The 26,391-nt window shown below is 27.9% G+C and overlaps 2 protein-coding genes and 1 long non-coding RNA gene across 9 annotated transcripts; 1 reads left to right on the top strand and 2 right to left on the bottom strand.

Annotated features, from left to right (window-relative positions):
- Positions 1 to 356: 356 nt before the first annotated feature.
- On the top strand, positions 357 to 1,409 carry LOC102656901. The gene is made up of 3 exons (XR_408518.3): positions 357 to 491; positions 569 to 826; positions 1,393 to 1,409. It is a non-coding gene; the product is annotated as an uncharacterized LOC102656901 (long non-coding RNA).
- LOC411507 (cyclin-dependent kinase-like 4) lies at positions 1,278 to 10,925 on the bottom strand. 4 transcript variants are annotated; one of them, XM_394980.7, is made up of 6 exons: positions 10,691 to 10,925; positions 4,453 to 4,642; positions 2,600 to 2,947; positions 1,995 to 2,261; positions 1,729 to 1,887; positions 1,278 to 1,519 (listed from the first exon to the last, which is right to left on the bottom strand). In XM_394980.7, exons 1-6 carry the CDS (start codon positions 10,756 to 10,758, stop codon positions 1,376 to 1,378), a joined length of 1,176 nt encoding a protein of 391 aa, XP_394980.4. In that variant the 5' UTR covers positions 10,759 to 10,925; the 3' UTR covers positions 1,278 to 1,375. The 4 variants fall into 4 exon arrangements, with proteins under 4 accessions (XP_394980.4, XP_016767953.1, XP_006559848.1 ...); XM_016912464.2 differs by having other exon boundaries at positions 10,683 to 10,924; XM_006559785.3 differs by lacking the exon at positions 10,691 to 10,925 and adding an exon at positions 7,661 to 7,894.
- Positions 10,926 to 11,845: 920 nt separating this feature from the next.
- Positions 11,846 to 26,172, bottom strand: LOC409678 (ankycorbin). Of its 4 annotated transcripts, none has more exons than XM_026440861.1 (15): positions 26,009 to 26,172; positions 21,839 to 22,171; positions 21,231 to 21,565; positions 19,268 to 19,544; positions 18,704 to 18,952; positions 17,495 to 17,919; positions 16,838 to 17,084; positions 15,633 to 16,657; positions 14,352 to 15,227; positions 13,911 to 14,296; positions 13,310 to 13,642; positions 13,136 to 13,212; positions 12,912 to 13,066; positions 12,535 to 12,618; positions 11,846 to 12,393 (listed from the first exon to the last, which is right to left on the bottom strand). In XM_026440861.1, exons 2-15 carry the CDS (start codon positions 22,042 to 22,044, stop codon positions 12,344 to 12,346), a joined length of 4,725 nt encoding a protein of 1,574 aa, XP_026296646.1. In that variant the 5' UTR covers positions 22,045 to 22,171; positions 26,009 to 26,172; the 3' UTR covers positions 11,846 to 12,343. The 4 variants fall into 4 exon arrangements, with proteins under 4 accessions (XP_026296646.1, XP_016767946.2, XP_026296645.1 ...); XM_016912457.2 differs by having other exon boundaries at positions 12,535 to 12,605; XM_026440860.1 differs by having other exon boundaries at positions 12,535 to 12,605; positions 13,911 to 14,293.
- Between the last annotated feature and the right edge of the window lie 219 nt (positions 26,173 to 26,391).

Genomic DNA, 26,391 nt, shown 5'->3' with positions numbered 1-26,391 from the left:
ATTTTTTTGATTTCAGATCATAAGATGTTATAATATATAAAAATATAATAATGTTATAAAAATAAAAATACAAAATTATATAATTACATTTCTTGATATTAATATTTACTATTAAAGAATATTATCATAAAAATCTCCCGCCTTCTTATTATTTATAGCTTACTTATATATAGCTAATTTATGTTTTCTTAAAATCATCCAAAAATTCTATTCATGAAAATTAATTTTTTTATTTTAATTATATTATAAATATAACTATTTAATTATAGAGTGATATAGAATTAATATGTAATAGAATATTATGCAATAATAAATTAAATTCATAGAAAATTCAGATATATCATATAAAATATGATTAACCAATCAATTTAAAGTACATTTATTGGTACAAAATTAAATACTATATAAACAACATAACCAAGTAATAGATTGTATCGTGATCTGTGACCAGTGTGATATTTGTAATTAATTTTATATTGATATTAAATTTTGTAAGTGATAATGAAATATACCTTCGTAAAATATAAAATATATAATTTATTTAACTTCTTTATATAACTTTTTAAAGAAAAGAACACATTTATCGCATACAAAGGATTAGTGGATATTTTTTTACGTAAATAAAATACATAAAATTTTACGTAAAATTACTACAAAAATGAATTATAATATTCATATATTAATATGTCTTACTGGTATTACTGCTATTCATGTTGGTTGGAATATGGTACAGGAATATAGACCAGAAAAAGATCGACGTAAACATCCTTTTATAGAATTATACAATAATTTTATAAATTCAAATGACAATAAATAAAACATTATTGTAATTATTATAATTATATTATAATTATAACATTATTATAATTATATTAAATATTTATTAATGTAATAATATATAATAAATGTTATAAATATTGAAGAATTTATAGTTTTGAAATTGAAATTAATATTTTTTGAAGTAATAATTACAAATAATAATAATTAATAAAATTAATCATTTCCTATAAACTTACTACGTACTTATTACATACTTTCTAATTACATTAATTATTAAATTATAATTATTTTATAAAACATTACAATATATATATATATATATTAAATATGATAATACAACATTCATTTTGTAAAAAATTTTATTTTAAGATGTACATATAATATGTAACATACATACAATAAATATGTATATATGGAAATCATTAATTAAATAAAATCTTTTCAGAAATTAGAAAGACAAATGTGCAAAATAAAAATAAAATATATTAACAATTATTAATTTATAATGAAAGTTTATAAAGTTTAAATAAATAAATAAATAAATATATATGTATATATATACATATAAATATATTACAATCACAGAGGAGCTTAATTAGAACCTTTTAATAGTAGGCAGGTGATCAAAATTCTGTTGATAATTCATGGAGGAGCTTTTCGGCCGATTTTCATTTTGACTGTGTACCGAAGCACCAGCTTTAGGAAGTTGTGGTAATACCATTTCATTGCTATTATTATTCTATAATAAAAGATATATTAGAATATGTTTAATAATTTTGTTAATTTACTATATTTTTTACTATATCATAATACTTAAAATATTTTTATTATATTATATAATATATTTATACTTATATAAAATATTAAATATAGTAACTTATAGTAAATATTTATATAATTTAATCATAATTAATTAATTAATCATTGTAATTTTGCAATTATACATACTTGTGATCGATCCCGATTTTTTTTAAGTTTTTCAAATTCCTCCATTTCTGCTTCAGGCATTTTGAAGTGAAAATTCTCAAAATAAAGATGTTGTAAAAGTTGTTCACAGGACCATCTTTCATCAGGATCTTTATCCAAGCACTTTTTTAGAAAGTCAAGCTGTTAAATTCAATAAATAAAATTTGTTACTTCAAACTTTTAATCATATTATATAATTATTATAAATAAAAAAATATTATTAAAATAAAGAAATTTTAAAAATTTACTTGTAAAATTGTATTGCCTCTCTTTGGTAGAACAATTTCGAGAGGGATGAGAGTTTGAGGAGTTGGTAAAATGATACCAGCGAAAAATTCGTTTTGCTGAAAAATAGCTAAATGTCTTGGTAATAAGTCACCGATAGTTCTTCGAATTAAGTATAATTGATCCACATCTGATTTTCCTGGCCATAGTGCTTCTCCACGTATTAGTTCTGCGAAAACACAACCGATTGCCCATACATCGACTGGTGTACCGTATTGAGTATCTCCAACCTGTTGAAAAGTATTTTTTTAATATATAATATTAAATATTAAATATTAAATATTTATCTATTGTTTTATTATTCTAATTAAAAATGATTTATTATTAAAATGTAAAAATATATGAAACCTAAACAAAAATATGCTCTATATAAAGTATATTTAGAAAAATAATTTAAGAGTAGAATAATAATTTTATTAATGTGTTTTATTAAATTAATATCTATATTAATTTCATTTTATTTTAATTAATTCAGCTATTCACATAAAATATAATCAAATAAATTTAATAATTAAAATTAATGAATTATTAACAAGTAAATGTAGAAATATTATATAAAAAAAATTACCAATAGTTCAGGTGCTCTGTACCATCTAGTTGCAACATATTCTGTGTAATTTTCACCAGGACTGAGCATTCGAGCGAAACCGAAGTCACACAATTTTACCACGCCATCGCCTGTGATTAAAATATTTTCCGGCTTTACATCTCTATGAACACAACCCAATCGATGGCAATATGCGATGCCCTGCAGTATTTGCCATGTGAGTTGTTTTGTAGTGATTTCCGGACACCCACTCGGATATCTCTCCATCTCATTTAATAACGTATACTCGCAATATTCAAAGACTAGGTGTAATTTCCGTTTCCGTCTGAAGACCTCCAGAAGATTGACCAGATTTGGATGTTTAAGATTCTGCAAATCATTTATCTTTACAATCAAAGAATTTAGGTTTATAAAGTGTATAAAAAACTTGGAAATTAGAATTATCAAATTATGGAATAATTAATAAAAAATCATTATTGTATTAAATGATTATAAAATGTAAGAAATATACAAATAAATCACAAAATTATTTTAGAAATAATCAATTTCACTCGATTATGTAATATTTTTAAAATACTTTAATATAATAATATTTAAGATACAAAAAATTATAAGTTATAAAGATTGAAATATTTGATATATAATACAAAAAAATAATATATATATATAAAATATATATATATATATAATTATACATATAATACATATATATATATATATATATATATATATATATATATATATATATAAAATTGCAAAAATGCTATTTGTTAAAATATATTTTACAAGGCAATTTTAATAAAGATAATATATATGAAAATGTAACCCTAATAAGAATAAATGAATAAAATCTATATCTGTAATTTTTCTTTGCTATTAGAAGTTGCATGGAAAGAAAATCATTAATATCACGTCCTGAATTTATTGTGTACACGAAGGAAAATATCCTTGAAACGAAATGTCAAAGCAGAATGGAGGCTCGTTTGAATGTGCATATGTTTGGGAGAGAACCTTCCGATTATTTCGATAAGGCTAGGTTACTCAGAACACGCTAAGATATTGACCGCCACGGTATTGACCGTTGGCCATTTCTTGCAGTCACCAAGGAATTTATGCTTTTACTTTGTTATATAAAATTATAAGTTTTCTTTCTATGAACTGCCTAATTATTTGTCTAAAAAATTTAACAAACATCATAATTAAGATCAATAATATGATAGATTCTCGATATTTTTAAAGTAAAATTTTTTTAACTCGAGACGAATAACGAATAGAAGCTTTAGTATCTTTAAGCTGCAAAAGGTCGTTCACCTAGGAAATATATAGGAGAGGGCTAGAGTCATGCTAAAGGAAGAAGGAATTAAAGGCATGTTAGATAAGATGAGAAAGCTTTATGATGTCTAACTTTTCTTCTTTTTTTTGTTTATTTTTTTTTTATCAAACATATATATATTTTTTTTGATAGAAAAGAAATCTCTCTTTTTCTAATTTAATGTTAAATATTGAAACTTTGTATTATGCAATTTTCGATTATTTCCTATCTATTTATCATCTAAATATATCATATAAATATGTTCTATATATATCAAATATCAATAAATAATAATATGTTCCTTTTTTCAAATGATACTTACAATAAAAGATATTATATATGATACAGAGATTTCAAAGCTATATTAAATTTATATATGTACTATGATATAAATAAATCAAACAATAGTGATTATTAATATTCAGTGATTGCAAGAAGAAAATATTTAATGTGATAATAGATATATATTTTTATTAAAATATAATTAGATTTTTTTCAATTATAAATATTTGTATAAAGCGTAAGTTTATTTTTTTTTTTTATTTACGAAGTAATCACTGACCTTAAGAAGTCTTATTTCACGTAGCGCAATTTTGCGTATAAGAGGATCATCTTCTGTTTGTTGGAACTTTTTTACAGCTACCAATTTTCCAGTTTGCCGATCTCTACACTGGAAGACTACACCGTAGCTACCCTCTCCAAGACGCGCTAGTCGTTCGTATCGTTCCATCGCCTTGCTCGGCGCGCGTGACCTATGAGAAAAATAATTTCTTTTATAAATAATAATCACTCTGTGAAATTGATCACGAAATATAATTTTATAGATATATAAATATATAACTCAATATGACATCGTACTTAAATATTAATTACAATAATGATGTTGGTCACATTAGGCAACAAATAGAATTGCTGACTATATATTTATACATATAATATGACATAATTATTTCATTATATCTATTCAAAACCGATTTTTAGGAAACAATGTACATAAATCCACATTTTTTTTGTCATAATACACATTTCACTTGATATACATATGTGTCACTAATTATATAGATTGTATAGATACTGCTTACTGCACGATGCATCATTATCAAAAGAATTATGAAATAGCAAAAAGTATTGAAACATCGTGGATATTTTTTATATCGAAAAATCAACAGCTCTATATTATGATATGTGACACAGTTATAAGTATGATACGGATGTTATCTTCATATACTATGACACGTGAATGCACGCGTGTTCCCATTGAAATGTAATGACAATCGCGATTCATAGGATGCATCCTTCACATGGATTAATATGGACTAATATAATTGCTAATTTTCAGTTCCAATAATTCATATTGGAATGAGAATAAAGACGAGATTAATGATAATTTCATTGTTATCGTAGAATAAAGTAAAAGAAATTTTTAGAAAAAAACGCAAATTGTATATTTAGTATTTAGTAATGTTTCTTTAAATTGAAAAAAAAAGTAAAAATAATTTTTTAAATAAAAAAGAATAATTTCAATTATAAATATAATTGAATTTAAAGAAGCAAAAGCAATCTAAGATATGTATAACTTTGTATAATTGTTGATGGATATATATATTTTGCGATATTTGAAATTTTCTGAGAAGGAAAGTAAATAAAACCAAAATTTCTAGTGAAATTTTAGATTCGTACCCACTTTTTATACTTAGCAAGGCATGGCAAAGAGGTGAACTGCTGCGTAAAGAGCATGCTATCACTATAAAGGTTGCAAACCACACTGTATTCTCGACGATGACCAAGGGTCAAACTCCCCTATTTCGCCTTTATTTGAATCGGAACTTGCAGCGCAAGCGCTCTTAGAATAGAAAGAATATCTCATGTCGGCTATTTTGCGTATAAATTTTATAATCCCAGTATTTATATTAAAAGCTTCTCTCATTATTTCTTAAAATGAATAAATATTTCAATAAATTTTTCTACTTTCTTATATACATATATTATACAATAATTGATATTTTTTATTTTTATGTTAATTACATTGATATTTAAGAAAGTTTTATTTTTAAGACAATTAAGATTGAATTTAAATAAGTAGTTAAAAAGTATATTCAAGAAAATTTTCAAATTTCAAACAATTTTCAAATTTAATTTCATATAAAAATAAATTTTAAATAAAAATATTTTATTTTACATTTATTTTCATATGTAGAATAATATTCGATAATTTATTTATATATTTAATTATATTGAGAATTAGTTAAATTTATTTGAAAAATTAAAAATCTAATTTAATCGAAAATGAAAAAATTTTTTTGTTTTTTTAACTCATTTTCATATTAGATAGAGTCACTATTTATGTTGTTATTTTTGTACATATTGTATATAAGTCCTATAAATTTTCAATGAAGATTTTTTCATTTTATACCTTTATCGTTGATAGGAATTTGAAACTATAGAATTGAAATTGATAGAATATTTAAAATTTTATAAAGCAACTTACCAAAGTGGTACATGCTGCCGATAATTTGCGAATCTTAAATCGTTGACCATATCGAGACAAGTGGAAGCACTTCATCAGCATATTCGTGTTTTTTTAATATAACCAAAATCAATGGTTTCAGGTATTTGTTAATTTAGCAGCGTTATCATTAAACATTTAAAACGGTATCAACTTTAAATCGGCAGAAAATGCATCGCTACCATTGAAAGGTTAAGGTGTTAATTAAAAACGTTTCAACGGCTCTGCAATTGCATCCATTCAGTTGCATCTGCAACTGAATTCACGAATCGAATATCTATCAACTTCAAATCAATGGAATATAATTATATTTATTAATTATATGTATTGTAGATTATTTTATAAAATTAAAAAAATTGAAGAATCGTAAATATTTTTTTTAAATCAGAAAAAATTTTATTTTGCAATTGAAATAAAAATTTTAGATTTTATAATTATTTCAAATAATTTTATTAAATATAATTTTCAAAACTATTTCAAACTTCTATTTCAAAGAAGTATTTCTACCTTCAAATTACGTCAATATCAATGACGTTGTCAACTATGGCCTACTTAAACAATAAAGTGAATACTATTGCCATTATTCTCATCAAATGAGTTGCGTGTTATTATTGAGTGAAAAATAATTGAATTGATTTAGAATGCCTGGAATATTTGAAAATTAAGTTCTCGAAAAAGTGCATGATTGTTTTGACCTTTTCTTTCATGTCGCATTTATTTTCCAATTATATTTTTTCCACATAAAATATAAATTTTATTCTATATATTGATTTCTATATATTCTATATATTTTATTCTATATTTTGAATTCTATATATTTTAAATGTCTGTTACGAATCTATAATCTCAACATTCTCAAAATCAATGAAAATAATTCATAGAAAATGTTATGTATTTTTTTTATTAAAAGTAACTAATATCATAATGAGAATGAAATTCAAATTATTAATTAATTAACAATTTAATAATTTAAACTTCATGATAATTAAGTTTTAACAATGAAATGAATATTAATGAATTTGATATGAAACAAATTCTTGTGCAAAAAATTGTATAATGCTACAATAATTGTATGCAATAATTAAATGCAATAATTGTGCAATGTAATAAAATAAAAATTAATTGATTGATTAATTAATACATAATAATACATAATTTTGAAAATAAAATACATAATTGTGAAGAACAAAATTATAAAGAATTATTTATAATTGTGTAATGTTTTTTTTATATTATTTTTTATTTTTAATTTTTATATACGTACAAGAATCCGAGAATAGCATTCATGAGATTTCGATGGCGAAGCACCTTTGTCGTTGAACATATCGAGCACTACTAAACTTGATGAAAGATTACTTTGCGTTGTTGTTGAACTCTTGATTATTGACAATCGATATTAAACTCCTACATTGTCTATGTTTAAATAATGATCATGAACCAGGTTGGATTGTTTTTAGCATAATAACAAAACGACTAAAGTTATGTAATATTTCTTCGAGTGTAGTGAACTTTAACAATTTCGTTAAAGATACGAAAAGAGAATTTATAGTTAAAGGAAATTCCGTCTATTGATTGATTATACACATATACAAGAAAAAAATCTATAATATAAAAATATCTATAAGATATTTATAATTAATAACAAGATGATGTATTTTAATGAATAGTTTATTCATGAAATAAAGAATCTTTAAATAAATTAATGATTTAATTGCAATAACAAGCAATAGAAAATATTTGATTAAAAATAAAAAAAAAATATTTTATTATTTAAATCATATGAAAGTCTTATCTATTAGAATATAAAATTTCATTATTTATTGTAATTATATATAATTGCATGGTTAATATTGATTAGAATTATGTATATCAAAATTATGTTTTTAGTTTAAAAAGATAAAATAAAACTTATATAAAATTAATATAAAAATGACAATAAATTTATAAATATTTATTTTAAATTTTATTTAATCAACTATTAATTAATAAATCAACTATAATATTTCGTATGCATGATATCATTTGATATAATCCAAACATATTTAACAGAATTATAAATTTTTATAAGAAACTTATCTTAAAATAGAAGAATTAATAAATCTATAATAATTATGGATTGTAAAAGTTTTTCTAATAAATCTAGAAGTGATTTTATAGAAATGGAATTTAACATGATTGATGAATCAAATGATTATTAAGAGTTATTAATATAATAGAAATTTCGGATTTATGATGTCATATGATCAAATTACTTGTAAGATACTGATTAAGAAAAAGAATGAGTTAGAAGAAAGAGAAGGAAATATGTAATGACACAAAATATGTACGAGACAAGGACAGAAACAAAATAAAAATATGGAAATCAGCGCCATCTTCAGAGTGCCGCAAATGAAACTTATAGACAAGGAGAGCAAATAATAAAAGAAAGATAGAAATAGAATAAGAATTAAGCATCAGCGTCATCTTTCGAGTATCAAAGACATTTTTCTAAAAATTTTTAAAAGAGATGAAGCTCATATTCAATTCTTACTTTATGTTACTTTATCTTTCAAGAAATATTTTTAATACTCGAGAAATGGCGCCAGTAATATTCTTTATATTATCTTTATCCTTCTCTATTTTTTGCTCTCCTTATCTAGTTAGTTCTATTTATGATGAAGAGATGGCGCCACCAATACCATTTACATTATTTTTTATCCTTCTCTTATTATTTGCTTTCCTTATCTAGTTAGTTCCATTTACGACGAAGAGATGGCGTCACCAATACCATTTACATTATTTTTTATCCTTCTCTTATTATTTGCTTTCCTTATCTAGTTAGTTTCATTTATAACGAAGAGATGGCGCCACCGATACCATTTACATTATTTTTATCCTTCTCTTATTATTTGCTTTCCTTATTTAGTTAGTTTTATTTACGATGAAGAGATGGCGCCACCGATACCATTTACATTATTTTTATCTTTCTCTTATTATTTGCTTTCCTTATTTAGTTAGTTTTATTTACGATGAAGAGATGGCGCCACCGATACCATTTACATTATTTTTATTCTTCTCTTATTATTTGCTTTCCTTATTTAGTTAGTTTAATTTACGACAAAGAGATGGCGTTAGTTGTTCAATTTTTAGCATATTTCTGTCTTTCTTCTATTATTCGCTCTCTTTATCTATTTTTGTGTTTTATATTTCATATATACTTTTGTTTTTTCATATTTATAATACTAATATTGTTTTTAGCGTAATCACAGATAAAATATAAGATTCCAATTCAATATATTTCCATCATTTCTCTTTTAAAACCGCGATATATTTTAATTTTGAATATAAAAAATATAAATAAAAGAATTTAAATAAAATCTGAAGTTTGATTTAATAAAAGGATTAAGAAATAATTTTAAAGAACTGATTTTATCGGAAAACGATACTATGTAATATAATATAAATATAATAATAATAAAAATATAATAACATGGACTGTTTCATAATAGTTAATATATATAATTATATATAAAATATAATATTTTATATATATCTAAATATTCAATAGTAGAATATTTTTTTTTTATTTATAATTTTATTTCTTTGTTGAGAATAACATTAAAATTCTAATTTTCGGAAAAAAAATATAAATATTAAATCTATTCTATATTTCGTTTACAATATCATGCATATAATATATCTTGCGTGTTTAAACTATGTAAGAAATATTGATCAATTCAATTCAATGTCAAAGTCACGTATCCTGAAAAGAATCTTCCGGTTACGGTATTTCTTAGGTATTCTACATATTCTTACTCATTTTAATTTCATTCTCAAGAGAAAAAAATAATTTAATACCAAAAATAAAATTGAAGAATAAAAACAAACATAATTTATTTCTCCTACATATAATTTTGATCGAAAAAAATTTTTTTTTGATTAAAAATATTATTACAAAATATTATTATAAAGTTATATTAAAATATATTCAAAATAAAAAAGAAGATAAAAATATATTGACTGGAATACAAGTTAAAAAAAGAAATATTGCAATAATATTTTTCTTATAATTTTTAAACAAGTTTCTATTATTGAAAAAAGTAAAATATCAATTATTAAATAAAGGAAAAGAAATTTTATTTAATTCCTAACAAATAAAGTTTTCATCACAAAACGATAGAACTCAATTTTTAAAACTTTTACATGAAAAAAATAATTTTTTTTTCATATTAAAAAATATTTTCTTACGTTTCGTGATTATATTTTAAAAATCTTCATAGAAACTTATAAAAAGATAATACACATACATATTTACCTCCTTGGTAGCAAAGGTAGCGTGCTACCGAAAAGCCAAAGCTTCCTATCTTGGAGCCATTTGTCCATGCGAAAGCTTCTCAAAGAAATCTTGTTTGTTCCATAGAATATTCAAGATACATCGTCGTTGATCTGATTCTTATTGTCGGCATTATTGATAAAAACACTGTATTTACTGGCAGCAGTATGTTTCACCAGTAAACCGAACTGATTAAACGTTCAACTACCATTTGTTTAACTACGTCACTATGCCTGATCGATAATTCCTATGAGTTGCTAGTTGAATCTGTTGTAACTATTTTACTTATGTTTATCTATTTATTTATTATATGATATTATAATAACGATATTTCAACGTGATATTTCCACTTATATATATTATAAACTGAAGAATATTCGAGAAGAATTTTTATTTGATAATTTATTTGATACTATGATATCATCTTAGGATTTTTATTTAAGTATAATTATTTTCCAATTATTATAAATTAATATTAATTTCTTGTGTGTATGTGAATATGCAGTGGAATATTTAGTTGTTTTAAAATAATGATTCAATTTTCTTTAATAATATAACGAATAGAAATATAAACTATTGTTTGCAATGATAGAAAATTTAATATAGTATAATTGGAAAAAAAGAAAAAAGAAAACAGATGTACAAAAGAGTAACTTCCTACAAACTTCCTTCCTTCCTTTTTATATGATTTATATAAACATTGTTTAAAAAAATATAATAATAATTATTCTTTCAACTTTCAAGTTTGTTATGATTAACATAATAGCATTTTGAATATATTAAATTAGATATATAATCAATATAATCTATAATATGATTCAAGATTTTTTATTTTACACAGAATTACATATTAGCTTTCTTTACACAAATATACAGAACATTTATGCATTGTGATCTCTGCTTTTGCAAGAACATAATATATTTTATCATTAAATTTGTATTTCTTTAAAATTTAATTTATAAATACAATTTATCGATATTAAATCGATTTATCAAATAAAATTAAAAGATTTTTAATGAATCAAATTAGATTATTTAATAAAAGATTATTTCTTTTATCTGATTTTATAATTGAATCAATTAAATACAATTTATATGTCATAAAATTTAAATTTCATACATAAAATACATTCTGATTCAATTCATTATACAATTTTACATTTTTATAATATAATATAATTTAATTTTTACAGTGATATTAATGGAATTTGTACAGAATATATTTTTCCTGTACACGTGAACAGTTTCCTCTGGCAGTTTTTACTCATAAAATTATTAATTCAATATATAGGGAATCATTGTTTCCTCGTGAAATTAATTTATACAATTAATACGTAGAAAACATATTATACATTTTTAATATGTAGAAAACCCCACGTGTAAAACAATTATATCTATGAAATATGATTGATAGAAGATATAAAAGTATAGAAACATTTTTGATATTGCGCCAAATAGAAAATTGTAGCCGGAATTGTTAAAATGGAAAGATATAACAAATGTGATTCGAAGACTTTCTAAACACTTTTGGCATTCCTTCGGACACCAACCGATGATTTAGGCTTTTCGGTTTCCTGTTGTGCCTCCCCTCTGACAGTAAACGTTACATAATATTTTTTGGAACGATCCAGTCTTTCAGCTGGAAGAGCTATTATCTGTTTTTCCTCTCCATGCGTTACCTCCACCTGCAATTAAAGTAAAAATTATAGAGACGTATATTTTTGCAACACAGAATTAATTACATTACATTTTTGAGTAAATAAATACTTCAAAAATTTTGTTTTATATTTATATTTAAATACATTATATAAACAATTTCATTTTACCGTCATCTGTCCCTTTCCACGACTCTCTATCTTCGGAAGAAGATCCGTTTGTTCTTGGCCGCCTCCACCTACTGCAATTATAATCTACAATCACAATAGGGAAACTGATTCCTTTTGAAAATCTTTTGGATTGAATTTTCTTATTCAGAATACCATTTCATAGTTTTTATTCACTAAAATTTTTTGGCTTTCATTTTCATTCAATATAGACACATATTGTTAAAAATTTCTTATGAAAAATTTATCTCTATCATTTTTTAATTTCTTTCAATTCAATATCACTATATCTTTGATAAAATAAATTCAATTGCAACAAATTTATTGAAATGGAATTCTGAAATTTATTTCCTATATAGCAATGCACTATAATAACGTACGATATGTGTACACAGGGAAGGAGGTGTAAGCGCTTGTAGCGTGATGACAGCGATGAGTTTTTTGAGTGCATTGTTTCGCTTCCGTGCAGAAATCTGGGGTTGCTGGCCTTTTCTGAAGCTTCCTGAGTTGATCGTACAAGAAAGCCTCAAAATGTCTGGTAAGAAATATTAATTATTTTCTTTTCTGGCAAGAAATATTTTTCAAACTTTAAAAAACAATAAACCTGAATGTTAAAGGTTGATCGTATTTCGCCACGCCAAGCGTTGGACCAGACATTCCCGCTTTATGGAAGGCATCCACCTAAAGAAAATTATATTATCATAACATAATTAATGCAATCAAATAACAGATAAGTAATATAATTATATTTTATAATATTATTTTCCAATATTGTTACTTGTCTTTTAATCAAAACTTGTTCGTTAGCTCTGCCATGGCGTATTTGCAATCTTTTCAATTCCATTAATTGAAAAAATATCTTCCTTTCTAGATGATATCGTCGTAGAGTGATCTGTACATCCCTGGTTATGGTGTCCATGTTAAGAGTTTGTTGCTTATCGGTATTCGGGCAGCATTTCATAATCCTTCTTCTTGGTATCCTTGATACTCGAGGACTAGGCTCTATCCCACTATCTCTGCCACCGCTGTCGCGACGTTGTTTCCCCTGCAATCGATTGCTTCGACTTTCCTGAGGACTTTGAACTCGTGTCAGACGAGTTCGCGTAGGTACCTAGGTAAGAAGAATATTATTTAAAAGAATATTATTTAATAATTTGGAAATAAATGATATGAATATTTTATTATGTTATATAAACATATATATATATATATATATATATATATATATATATATATATTTATTCATACATAGCAAAACTATGTAAATACAATAATATCAAAATATTAATTTCACAAACGATATAAGAAAGCAAAAAAAAATATAAAATTTTTTTCTAATCTATTATCTTTCATCTACCATTCTTAAAATATCTACTCACTTGAGGTAACGAGTCAGTCGCCGAAGTTCTGCAAACTTCGTGGCCAATTCGAGATGTCTCTTCCTCACTCGTACTTGGCAGCACCCTCATGACACCCATTTCATTGTCGTCAGGTTCCGTCTCGTGCTCCTCGTCTTCACCGATAGCATTCCTGATCTCTTTGTCGATTTCCTCTTCGTCCTCTTCATCCCATTCCGGACTCTCGATCACCGCAACTATGGCGCTCCTGTCTGGAGAACGCTCTTCTGAACTTTCGAACAAACATTTTTTCACCGTCGATCGCCCAGTTTTCTTAATTTTTCCCGTCGACGGTCTCGAGCGTCTGGTATGCGACGATTTCGGAGAGCTCGAGGAACTTTCATCGATATATCGAAAGCTCTCCTCTTCTAAAACCATGTGAAACAACATAAAGACACTCGTGCACCGATTTTTAATACTCACCTGTCGCCAGATCGCTCTGGCCAGGATGTTTCTTCACTTTTTTAGTTTCATCCTCTTCCTTCTCAACTTCCAAATTAGATTTCGTCGGAGATAAGTCTCGAACGGTTTCTTCCTCGTCAGTCATTTTTCTTTTCACGGCAGTTGACGTGTCCGTACTTAACGATTTATCCTCAGAATCCTCCATTAACGCAGAGTCTTTGGACGATGAAAACTCGACCGATTTTCTACGAGTTTGTCCCTTTCGATCTGGCGATTCTTTGCTTGACGTCTTACTCGACGTTTCTTTCGTTTGTACGTCCGTTTCTTCGGTTTTTTCCTCCATCTCTGACGTTTCTTTTTCAACTTCTTTGTCCATTTTTTCTGTAATTTTCATGGAAACTCTTTTAGCGGATGATTCGCGTTTTTTCGCGAACTCTTTCCTTCTATGGGTTCCTCCACTCTTTTTAGGACTTTCGTCCGATTTCGAAGACGAGGATTTCGATTTTCTGTCGTCGAATGATGGTCTCCTCTTTACAGTTCCAGATTTGATTTTAGATTTACTTCTGACTTCCTCCGATGTTGACTTTTTCTCTTCCTCTTCCGACGGCAAAACATCTTCCACAGCTGTTCTCGGCGTGGTCTCCTTTCGTACATCCTTTTGACTGACTGGACTCTCAGATTTGCTCGTCTTGTCGGATTCTTCGTGATCTTTTTCCAAAGTGCGTTCAGATACATCCGTTTTCTCACTATGAGTTTCTTTATCGAGATTCTCGCCAGATTTTCCTTCTGATGATATTCCATCGGATTTGGAAACGAACTTGCTTTCCTGTTCATGCTGCTTCTGAGAATCCAATGCAGAATTTTCAGATTCTGTCGTCTCGTGTGCGTCTAACCTGCCTGGAAAGAGATCTCTGCAGAAAATTGACAGAAAACATTCTTTAATGTAAGGTAGACGCGCATAATTTCGCCAATGTGTTTAATAGATCAAGAATTGTTGTTATGTGACAATTTTGTTTTACAATCTTTTGTTTTTATCTCAGAATAATTAAAAAGTATTTTAAAGTTTATATTCCAGATTTATTTTTTTTTAAGTTTATATTTCAGAGGATAATCATTTAATTTTTGAGAAGTTAAATATATTTTGATATTTCTCAGAAAATATGAATCACTTCGTTAAATGAATATTTAGAAATGCTGTAAAAATTAATATTCCGAAATTATGTGTATCTACCTCGTGTATATCAAAATTTTAAATTCTCTATTTAAATTATTCACTAATTATTATTTTGTTTAAAGTTTTACCTTTTTCACTTTCATCTTTCTCTTGATTTCCTTCGATTAAAGAGGTCTCAATTTCTTCCTCATCTTTCAAACCTTCTTTATCTTGATCTGATTTTACATCTTCTTTATTCACATCTCGAACAATGCCCTTTTCATCTTCCTTTTTCCCCTCTTGGCTTTGCTTCGTGTCCTCCTGTTGGATCTTCTCCTGCGCGCCTTGCTGTCTCATTTCTTCCACATCTTTCTTCAAATTGGCAGCCTTTTGCACTAGATTATTGCGCGATTCATCGCTCTGCTCTAAAATATCATCGACTTTGCTCGAACCAGCCTCCCTGGACACCTCCTCCATCTCAATCACCTCTGTTCTTAATCTATCGTCAAACGTGACTTCCTTCGACGTTTCGACCACGGATTTTGGCGTGTCTGGACCTTGATCTTTGTGGACCATCGCTGTCACGACGACACGTTCAACCGTTTCTTGGCTAGTGCTATCGGTTACGTCCCTCCGATATCGACATTCAATAACATTCTCCCTATTATTCTCTTTATCTTCATCTATCGATGTTCTAGGAGTTTGTCGGCTGTGAACCGTGGCCTCTTTCGATTTTTGCTCTTTTTCGAACGAATGCATTCTGTCCGTTGTACTCTCACCGTTGTCAGATGCTCTTGACCTGTTGGATTTCAATCTTCTTCTGGTACTTCTGTGAGTCTTCGTCAATTTCATCTCTTTCGAACTTTCCCTCGGCGTCTTTGATCTCCTTCCAGATATCACCTTCTCGCATTTCTTCTCCAAAGATTTTCGTACCACCACCACCTCTAGGCTGTCGTCACTCACACTTTCGTCATCCTCGTCCCCTTTCAAATTTTCTCGGCTCTCCGTTCCGTTACTCTTATCCAGTTTACTCTCTTCCTTTCGAGAATCAAATTTCTTTTTCGAATTGTCCTCCGATTCTATAGAAGATTCGCTCGAATCGTGTCTGGACTTTGTTGATCGTTTCTTACTTCTTTTTCTTCTCAATTTTCGATCAGTATCCTCCTCCTCGTACCTGCAATATTTTCTCAGTTACTTATTTGATTTATGTCTCTAAGAATATTTAATGTAATGCAAATGAATCGAAAAATAAATTATAATCATTATAATTGATTATAGATAAAATGGTATAGAAATTATTTTCGTGAAACTTAAAATTTTAGTTCCATGATGTTTAAATTTTAAATGTGATCACCGTGCTGATTCGCTACGAGTTCTTCTTTGATGATCTTTTTTCGAGGATCGAACTTCCTCTTCGCTGAAACTCCGGCTATCCTGACGTGTCAATTTCCTCAAATTTCCTCTTCGTCGTGTTCTCTTCTCAATCCATTGCTCCTCGTAGTATAATTCCGGAAGTTTATAGCTACGACTTCGCCTACGAGGACTGCTTTCTGTATCGGTACTGCTATCCATATGCCTCATTCGTAATTTCTGTGCAAACACTGAAATTATTTCGATAGATATTAAAAATTGTAATGAATTTTCACTATGTAATATAAAGAATTATTTTAATTTTATTTTATTATTTTTAGTCATCATTTACTAGTAATTCTAATTCTATCTAAATTTCTTTCTCTAAATACAAAAATAAAAAAATAGCATGGACGAGATAGACTTAATATTATTTCATTATATAATTTCATTATTTGATAAATGATGCATAAAGTGTCAATTTCAAAATACTTTATATTTAATTTTATTGGACAACACACTTATAAGATTAACTATTTGTAAAGAGTAATTAATGAAAAATGGGAATTTAAATTCGAAAGATTTACTTCCCTGTCATTCTCCACTATCAAACTATAGGTTTTAAAGAAATTTTTGTAAATATGTATATACCTAACCTGACCTTTATTCGGTACAGTTTTCTGCATCCTCAATTTCTGTGCCGTGGTACCACCGTGCATTTGGATCAATTTCGCGCAGTCCCTGTGCCCTCTGTAAAGTGCCGTATCCAGGGCTGTCATCAAATTGCCTTTGCTTGTTCGAAGCAGGGCATTGATTCGCGCTCCATTGTCCAGAAGGACCTTACACACGTCCAAATGTCCATGGAGAGCTGCCACGTGCAACGGTGTTTTGCCATCGTGTGTGGCCACGTCCAAAGTGCTTGGACGTTTTTTCGCCAACCACTTGATCAACTCGATTCTACCGGAAGCGACAGCTTCGTGGGCAACACCAGTACCACGTACCGTCCTCGCGTAAAGAGAGCCGCCGTGTTGAGCAAGTATCTTCAGAGTCTCCAATTGGCCCTTGGCTGCTGCGCAAAGTGCTGGTCTGAAATATTTTCACTCAATTTAGATTTCATATTCTATATGCATATATTCGTGGAAATGGAAATTTTTCATGGGATTTTTACGTGTATATGATTATTGAAATTTCTGACAGATCTGGAAGAATATTTAAGAAATATTAAAAATATTAATATAAAGAAATGAATGGAATCATATATTTGGCATGAATTTTAAGAATTATGAGTTGTTAATTTTATTCATAATGTTACTTTAATACGAATATTTTATTTTCAATTTATTTTCTTAAAAAATTAAGTTACTTAGACTTAACATTTGTACTATTTGTATGAATTATTTGTACTATTGTTCTTCAACTATGTCTATGAATAGGCAACATCTACATTGTATCAGAAATGCATATTATTATTGATAATGATAGTCTGTCTATAGCATCTACATGAAATATCTAGTATCATATAGCTATATATGGACACTGTATATACATGGAGATAATAGTGTCAATGTACCTCCTGACCTATGGATTCCAAATTCTATTATCGACGTGATAAAATCAATGTTAGACATAAGACATATGGTATTATATCGAAGATGTTTTAGAAATAAAAATATTTGTATCACTATTTTCATCACATAATATGAAGATAAATAAGAAATAAATCATATCGAATATTTATAGTTATGAATAATCAATATCAATATCTAAGAAATTTGAATGACATAAAATCGAATCTACTTTCACAAAAAACAGGAAAAGAATATTGCTATCGAATAATTTTAATTGAATAAATTAATTTTATATTACTTACGTTCTACCCTTTCGATCTTGACGATTTGGATCAGCTCCTAGCTTTAAAATTAATGCTGTAGCATCAGCGTGGCCAAGAGTGGCAGCATAATGTAGAGCCGAACATCCATTATCGTCTACGTGATCAGGATGAGCACCACAGAGATTAACTAACGCCTCGACACATCTGGCATGACCTCTTGAAGCAGCGCAATGAAGAGCTGTCAGACCATCTTTGTCTGCAGCTCCTGCGGCAGCTGAACCACCGGCTCTGTATTTTAATTATTGTTTTTAGATTCATTCATTTTTTTTCTAGAAATTTTTCTGTTTCGGAAGAATAAATCTTGAATGTGAAAATAAAGAATTAACTCCTAAATATATCTATAAATAATGAAAAGAAAGTATTAAAACTTTTCATTATAATGTTTCATTTTAAAAAAAAATTCCTCTATCTTTTGATTTTTTTAAATATCTTTTACTTCTAAAGTACTTATTGATACTTATACTACAAAAAGTTATCCCGAACAAGACTACTTTTCCGTATTAACAGTCAAGAACATGTATTCGAACGAAAATCAAACTTTACCTAGCCAATGCCAACACAGCTTCCACACTTCCAGCACTTGCTGCCCATAGAATTGGCTGCCTTCCATCCTCGTCTTTCGCGTTTACATCGGCACCGAATTCCAAGAGAGTCTGAAGAACTTTTAAACCAACTTTCTTAGGTACAGCAAGCTCAGCAGTTGCAGCTGCACCGCAACATTGAGCGGCATAATGAAGAGGAGATCCTCCGCGTAGATCGGGTGTCGATGGATGAGCACCCGCTGCTAATACCAGACGAACACATTCTGCTTCCCCACACACTAAATGTAAATTACAAATCATTGTTCTTATATCTATATATTTATAGATTTTTAAATTATTGTTTAAATATATTTAATATTCATGTACAGATACTATTTTTAAGTTATGATTAATTAATAACATTTTGTCGAGAGGAAAGGATAATAGTTCAGACACTATTAATCTTTCATAATGCCATATAATTGGAAAGTTATACATATTCATATATTTATATTTAAATTTATTACACACTTAGCTATTAATATTCATAGAGAACGCTGTTTAAAATTCGTAAATAAATTAGTAATAAAAAACACAAGTCTATTACTAAAAATAAATTAATATTAAAATTTCCAACAATAATAATTAAAAGAAAAATTCTCTTTTTTTATTTTTCATGTTTAAATGTCATCATGTAAATCTAGATTTAATAAAGATATCCCACGAACAAAGTTTTGAATGTCTCAAATAATTAAGATATCATCGTGATTCAGTACATAACATCGAACAAGAAGTATATTATCGAAATATTATTTGATAACAAGTGATCTTCGTTGAATCGTATCTTTTCTCGTCTTTGCTTGTTTACTTTAAATACGATTCGTCGATAAGGAACTTTCTTTTTCATACCGTAAATCCGACTTACGAATGTAAGAACCGGGCAATTGCGAGTGCGCTACAATAAATCTACGGTCATTTGAATATACCAAGGACGACTATGGTCAATCTTGTGGATTATCTCAGTATGGGTATCGCGTGTTCCTTGACGAACCGGAATGACGTCATCAGAACTGACCCACTAACCTTACTTGACCAATACACCTTTATTTTATCGGAGATCGGTAGAAAAGATACGGTCGTTAATTCACAGTTTCCGCAGCTTCTAAGGAATCGTTATGAGCACGGTTTGACCTTTCATCCAGGAAAACTGGTTTTTTTCTTTTTTTATAAGTAGTCAATTTACGCTCACTTTTCTTTCTTGAGATCTTAAACGATACTTTGTTTAATCTTGATTGTGGGCGGTATTCTCTAACCGTAAAATTACCGTTCATGTGAAATGCAGTTATTGTAAAGTGAATTTACATGCAGAGTATGTCGTCAGCGTTAAAAATCAACAGCAATAAGAAATTTCTAAGTATTAGCTTTAGAAACAGTTTGACATTTTCAGATATTTATTCCTATTCCTCATTAACATTATATACTTTTTGCATCTTTGAGTTTTTAATTTTTAATCATTTAAAAATAGTATTTATATATTTATATAGTTATAATAATATTACTATATTATATATAATGATATGAATAATAATTATTGCCATTGATCTTTATATCTAAATCATGCAATTGTTCTTTTATTCTAGAAAATATTTTTATAAAATTTTGATTATTAGATTCATTAAATGATAAAATATTTTATTAGACGATAAAAATGAAATGCCTTATAGAATATCTTTATGTATATAGAAAAGAACATGCGATAAATACATTAAATGTAAATTACGAATATTCAAAAACAAAAATGGAAAAGATAAAGTAACCGATTAGACTAAATCCGATTTATATAAAATACAACGCTGTTAAAAAATATAATTTTCATTTTAGAAACTTAAACAAGTAATATTTGAATATTTAATTTAAATTATTACAGATGCGTTTATTATATTTATGAATGTTTTTCGTTAATTAGAAATAATGAGAAAAGATACCGGTAGCCCAATGAAGAACACTGTGTCCCTCCAGATCCTTGGCATTTACATCAGCACCATTCGCCAATAGGACAGCCACTAATTGAGTGTCACCCGCGATGACAGCCAGATGAAGAGGCGTGTGTCCTTCTGCGTCTGGTGCATTCACCAGTTCCGGTGCCGCCGCAGCGACGGCACCTCCGGTTCCAGCATCCATGCAATAATGTAAAGCGCTCCTTAGAGTGCGATCTCTATAGCCAATAGTCTCCTCTTGCTCTTTCAATAATCTCAAAACTCTTGCTCTGTCACCCTGTTGGCAAGCGTGCATCAAAGGCGTCGCGCCAATTTGAAGCACTCTAGAAGAGTGAAACAATATTTTACAGATCTCGAGATAAAGTTTTCATTAACTTTGAAAAATATATTTTATAATATTATTTCATAATTCACTAATTAAAATTTATCACACTTTTTTCGAAGACGACTTTCTTCTTTCCTCGATGCTTTATGATTTCACAATATATTTTATACGAACGTGTTGTAATTTTTTAAAGCTTGCACGTAAGAAGTGAGACCCTACTCTAAACAATGGTTAAACGAATGCGTGGATCGATCGAGCCAGAAAGTGTTACCTGTAAGGCCTTTTTTTCTGATGATCCTGATAACGTATACCACTTGGTACATTATGCGACCATTGTGTTCCAGGGATTTTTTGTTTCTGACGATGATTCCTGTACGGTGTCAGCGGGGGCAAGGACACATCGGCCACACTTTCTTGGTGCTTCGGTTTTGGCTTCTCCTGGACCTTCAACGGGATCGGTGGAGTCTTAGTGTCCATGCCCGTCTCTGGCACCGGTTCACAACTGGTCTGACCTCGCGTGGAAACATCTTTCGCCCTCTCGGCGGATCGAATTCATCGCGCCGAAGAGAATGTCCGGTTCCTTTACCCGCGAACTGGGTCACCCCTTCGAAAAAGATTGAATGTAAACTTTATTCGTTGGCGTAAATATTAATTTTAAAAGAGTACGGTAAATCTTTTTTGTTATCTTCTTCTTTTTTCTAAAAAAATTGAATATAATGTAAGATAGAATATGGAATAGAAGAAATGAAGCTTTAAAGACTTTTGATATGTGTAGATATAATTTATGGAGATTCAATGCTTTATGTTCAAAGTTTTGATTTTTACAGAATTAGTCTTCAATCAAGGATTTCTTTTCCTGATTTGTTTCTAATTTATTCTAATTTATTAATTGAAAATAAATGATTAAATTTCATTACAATCAATTTGTCTTTATTTTAAAATTTGTATAAATTATTAACAAGAAAAATAAAAAAGTTTTAATTAAAATAAGAGGCAAATACTTACAAAATTATTTTATTTCAGATAGAGCTAGAAGTAAAATAAGAAATATCTATTCAACAGTTACAAATAATGTATATCTCTAAAGCCATGCAAATTTATACACGTATATACGTTTTTCTTTTTATTATTTCTAAAACTACATCAATATTGATCACTATGGGCAAACTTCCGTACAAATTTTGTATTATAAATAAAAATAAAGTGTAATTTGGATAATGATTAATTGATTAACACCGAGATCTCATTCCCACGAGAAAGAACTGATACAATCGCAGATCCCATCAGAAGTTTATCACTAAACTCGACCCGAATTTAAAGCTCGGTTACTGACCACGTGGTGGACTGACCAGGTCACTCGCTGCCATAGAAACCTAACGCCACAACACCTATCATTCTTCGAGAACTATTATGCTGAGTTTCATGGCAAGGTCGACTTATCTTTAATTTTCGTGTATCATTGTCTTTAAGATTAATGAAATTGAAACTCATGATAATTGTACAACTAGTCTAAAAGTTATCAAAAATTTGATAAAACATCTGGTATTATTTATAAAAAATTATGAAGAAAAATTCAAATAATCTTGTTTTTATTTTTTACAAGATTTATAGCGTAATATTTTTTGTGAAATTATGTAGAAATGAGGGGAGAAAAAAAAGTAATTTAATTTCTCTCACTTTACCGTATCGTAATCATACGAGAAAGTAATACTATAATCAATATTAAAATTTAAAATTTTAATTAGTGTTTTTAGTGTTCGATATCCAACGTGATGTAAATAATGCTTATTTTCTTCATGATTATGTGATACAAGAAATTCTTTCTCTCTTAATGATATAAGATTCGAAGAAGCAATGAATAAGAGATGACGAGTTTGAAAGTTTGGCGTAGAGGTGAGGGAGAATATGTGCTCACGGAAAATAGAGCGATATGAATCGATTGATTTTCAAGGGAAAAGAAGTTTGATAAGAAATTAGAGGCGGACAGCTATGTGCACGCCACTGGCACAGTAGCACCAAACCAAATTACTTCTATCGGCCGTGTCGACAACTGTCCTTGAGACTTACCGTGAAATAAGGGAGTCTAATTCGAGTGGACTATGAAAATTACAAATTGCGATCGAATTACTGAACCTGTGATTAGAATCACAGGCTTAATAATCCAACTCTTGTATGAGTCATTGAAAATCGAAACTTCAACACATAGTTTATGATATATGAGATTTTAAATTTCTTAACTTTATTTTTAACATTCTCTCTTATTTACTTTCGTCAAATTATTTCTAGCTATAACAGATTTGTTCTCTCGCAATTTTGATCAAATTGAAATCTGTTGAAATGCAGAAAATTGTTCCATAATGTATGCATCATCGAAACAATTTTCTTTGTACCTGTAAACGGTGTTACTATCGTTCTTAAACAGCAGTGTCTACGTTCTTAGACTGTTTCCCGTCACGTGTCACGCTATCGTGGAACTAGCCAGTTTATAATATATGTAATAGTATGGAAAAATCGATAGAGGTTTTCAAACCGTTTTAAAGATCTATCTTTTCTTAAAATTTTGCACCAATTTTAATGCGATTCAATTTGAATTAATCCGATAATTCAAGATTGAGTATTTACGAGAAAACATTTCTTACTTGATATATTTGAAAATATAATACTATAGGATATCATATTTATCATACATTATAATGTATTCTTTATGGCACGTCAACTGTAAGAACTTGTAACTTGGAATAATTATCGTCACGATTTTTTACTCTCCTGAATATTTAACATTGAATAAATTGCAACATATTGATTTTTCAAAATAATGAAAAAAATGAAAAAAATGTATTTCTATTTAAATTGATCTATAACTATTATAAAGAAATTATAAACAAAACTTTTTTTAAATATTCCTGAAAATAAAAAATATCGATAACGCTTTAATCGTAATATCTCGAACTTTTTAATTAAATTATAACGATAATAATAATTGTTCATGACGTAGAATAATTCCTTTGCTTTTCACGACACGATTCTCCTATCTATAAAAAGTAAATCGCCACAAAGCATCGTCTTACCGGAAGTATAGTTATTATCGTTGCAAATGTAGGAAGTAGATATAAGAAACATGACATTCATGACAACGATAGCTGAGATTTGAAAGAAAGTGCATTCCAAATTAAATTCCAAGAATGTTTCTACTCATAAATCAACATGATGATGATGATCTAATGAAGTGATCTAATGAACGTTTAATGATATCTATGCATAATGCACACGTACAACGAACCCACGTGCACGTGTTGCCGTAAAGCAGCAATGACTGAAAATCGTTATTTCGTTGATTCACCGTACTGCACGTCGATCGTTATTGCTCCGTTAATAATTCGCGGAGGCCTTCGTTCCTTCGTGATGGCGCATCGTTAATATTTAATGATAACATCTCCGGTTTCACGTGAGATTACGTGTGTTGCGCAGTAACAATGCGAGAACGTTTGATTTATTATATATATTGTTATATAAACATATATGTTTATTGTTGATCGAGTCGATCATTCGGATCACATCGTCGATCAGAAGCAGAGCGTGAAAGGAATCGCAGTGATTCGAATAACTATAAAAATCGAGTTGAAATAAGAAGGAAAGTCCACGATCGAATTATCTTTTAATGATGCTGGTCGTTTCCTTCATTGTGTGCATCATATATTCATGCTCATTTAAGAAAATTTAATGAATGTGAGTTAGACGTGAGAGTGAATAGTATTAGCGTGTTTGAAGTAAATTGAATAGCTCTTCTTGAGATAAGCGTTGTATCGTAAGCGTATTTCATTGATGAATATGAATCTTATTCAAGTTTTGGTTAACACGTATTGTGATTTGGAAAAAATTTGATTATATAATTAATGAAATATTATTTTTGAAAAAAATATTTGAGAAAATTGACATATTTTTTTCGTATAATGTATGATATAATGAAATTAAAAATACATGACTTAAATATAACTGTATATTATAATTGGATATAATTAAATAATTATTTTTGTGTTAATTTTTTAATATAAATTCTTATTTTACATTAAATATCATTTACATAATTTTATTTGTACATAATGTTATTTTATATTAAAATATGTATTTATTAAATAGCAAATAGTTGTCCCTTAGATTAATAATTATGTCTATTAATATAATAACAACTGTTTCATTACAAATTATGTATATTGTCTTTATTTTATTTTTTAATTTATAAAAAAAAAAATTTTCATAATCAGTATGAGAAAATTTATAAAATTATCCTATTAAAATAATATATTAAAACAAGAAAGGAGACAATCATATTTAATGCAAGCATTACACGTGCGTTTTATTGTAAGCTTTAATTATTTGAATTCGATACATAGTGCTGAAAAAGTGTATAACATGGAAAAATGTTATTTGATTTGAAGCTTACTTTCTGACAAATTGTGCTGATAGTTTTTGAATATCTTCCATCGTGAGATATATTCTTGAAATATATATTTATTACTAATCTTGTGCACGAAGTTTATATTTATATGTAAAGGATTATGAAGTGCACCACACGAGGGTGGGACGCGCACTGACATCTCTTTGATGCCGCAACTAGTTAATGTAAGTGTTGCCTAGTTACCATTTTCTCAGTAACGTATCAACAAAAATAGAAATATTTATTTTTTCACGATTAAATAGTAAATCTTAATATTTTTTAATTTTAGTATATTTTTCTTATTTTAATTTTTGATTAATATTTTTAACGATGAAAACATAACGATAAAAACTTGATATAAATAAAATATAAAATAAAAGCATAAATTA

The sequence above is a fragment of the Apis mellifera genome, linkage group LG5, assembly GCF_003254395.2.
Source record: "Apis mellifera strain DH4 linkage group LG5, Amel_HAv3.1, whole genome shotgun sequence".
Classification (NCBI taxonomy): Eukaryota; Metazoa; Arthropoda; class Insecta; order Hymenoptera; family Apidae; genus Apis; species Apis mellifera.
This window is presented reverse-complemented; position numbering and strand designations above follow the sequence as displayed.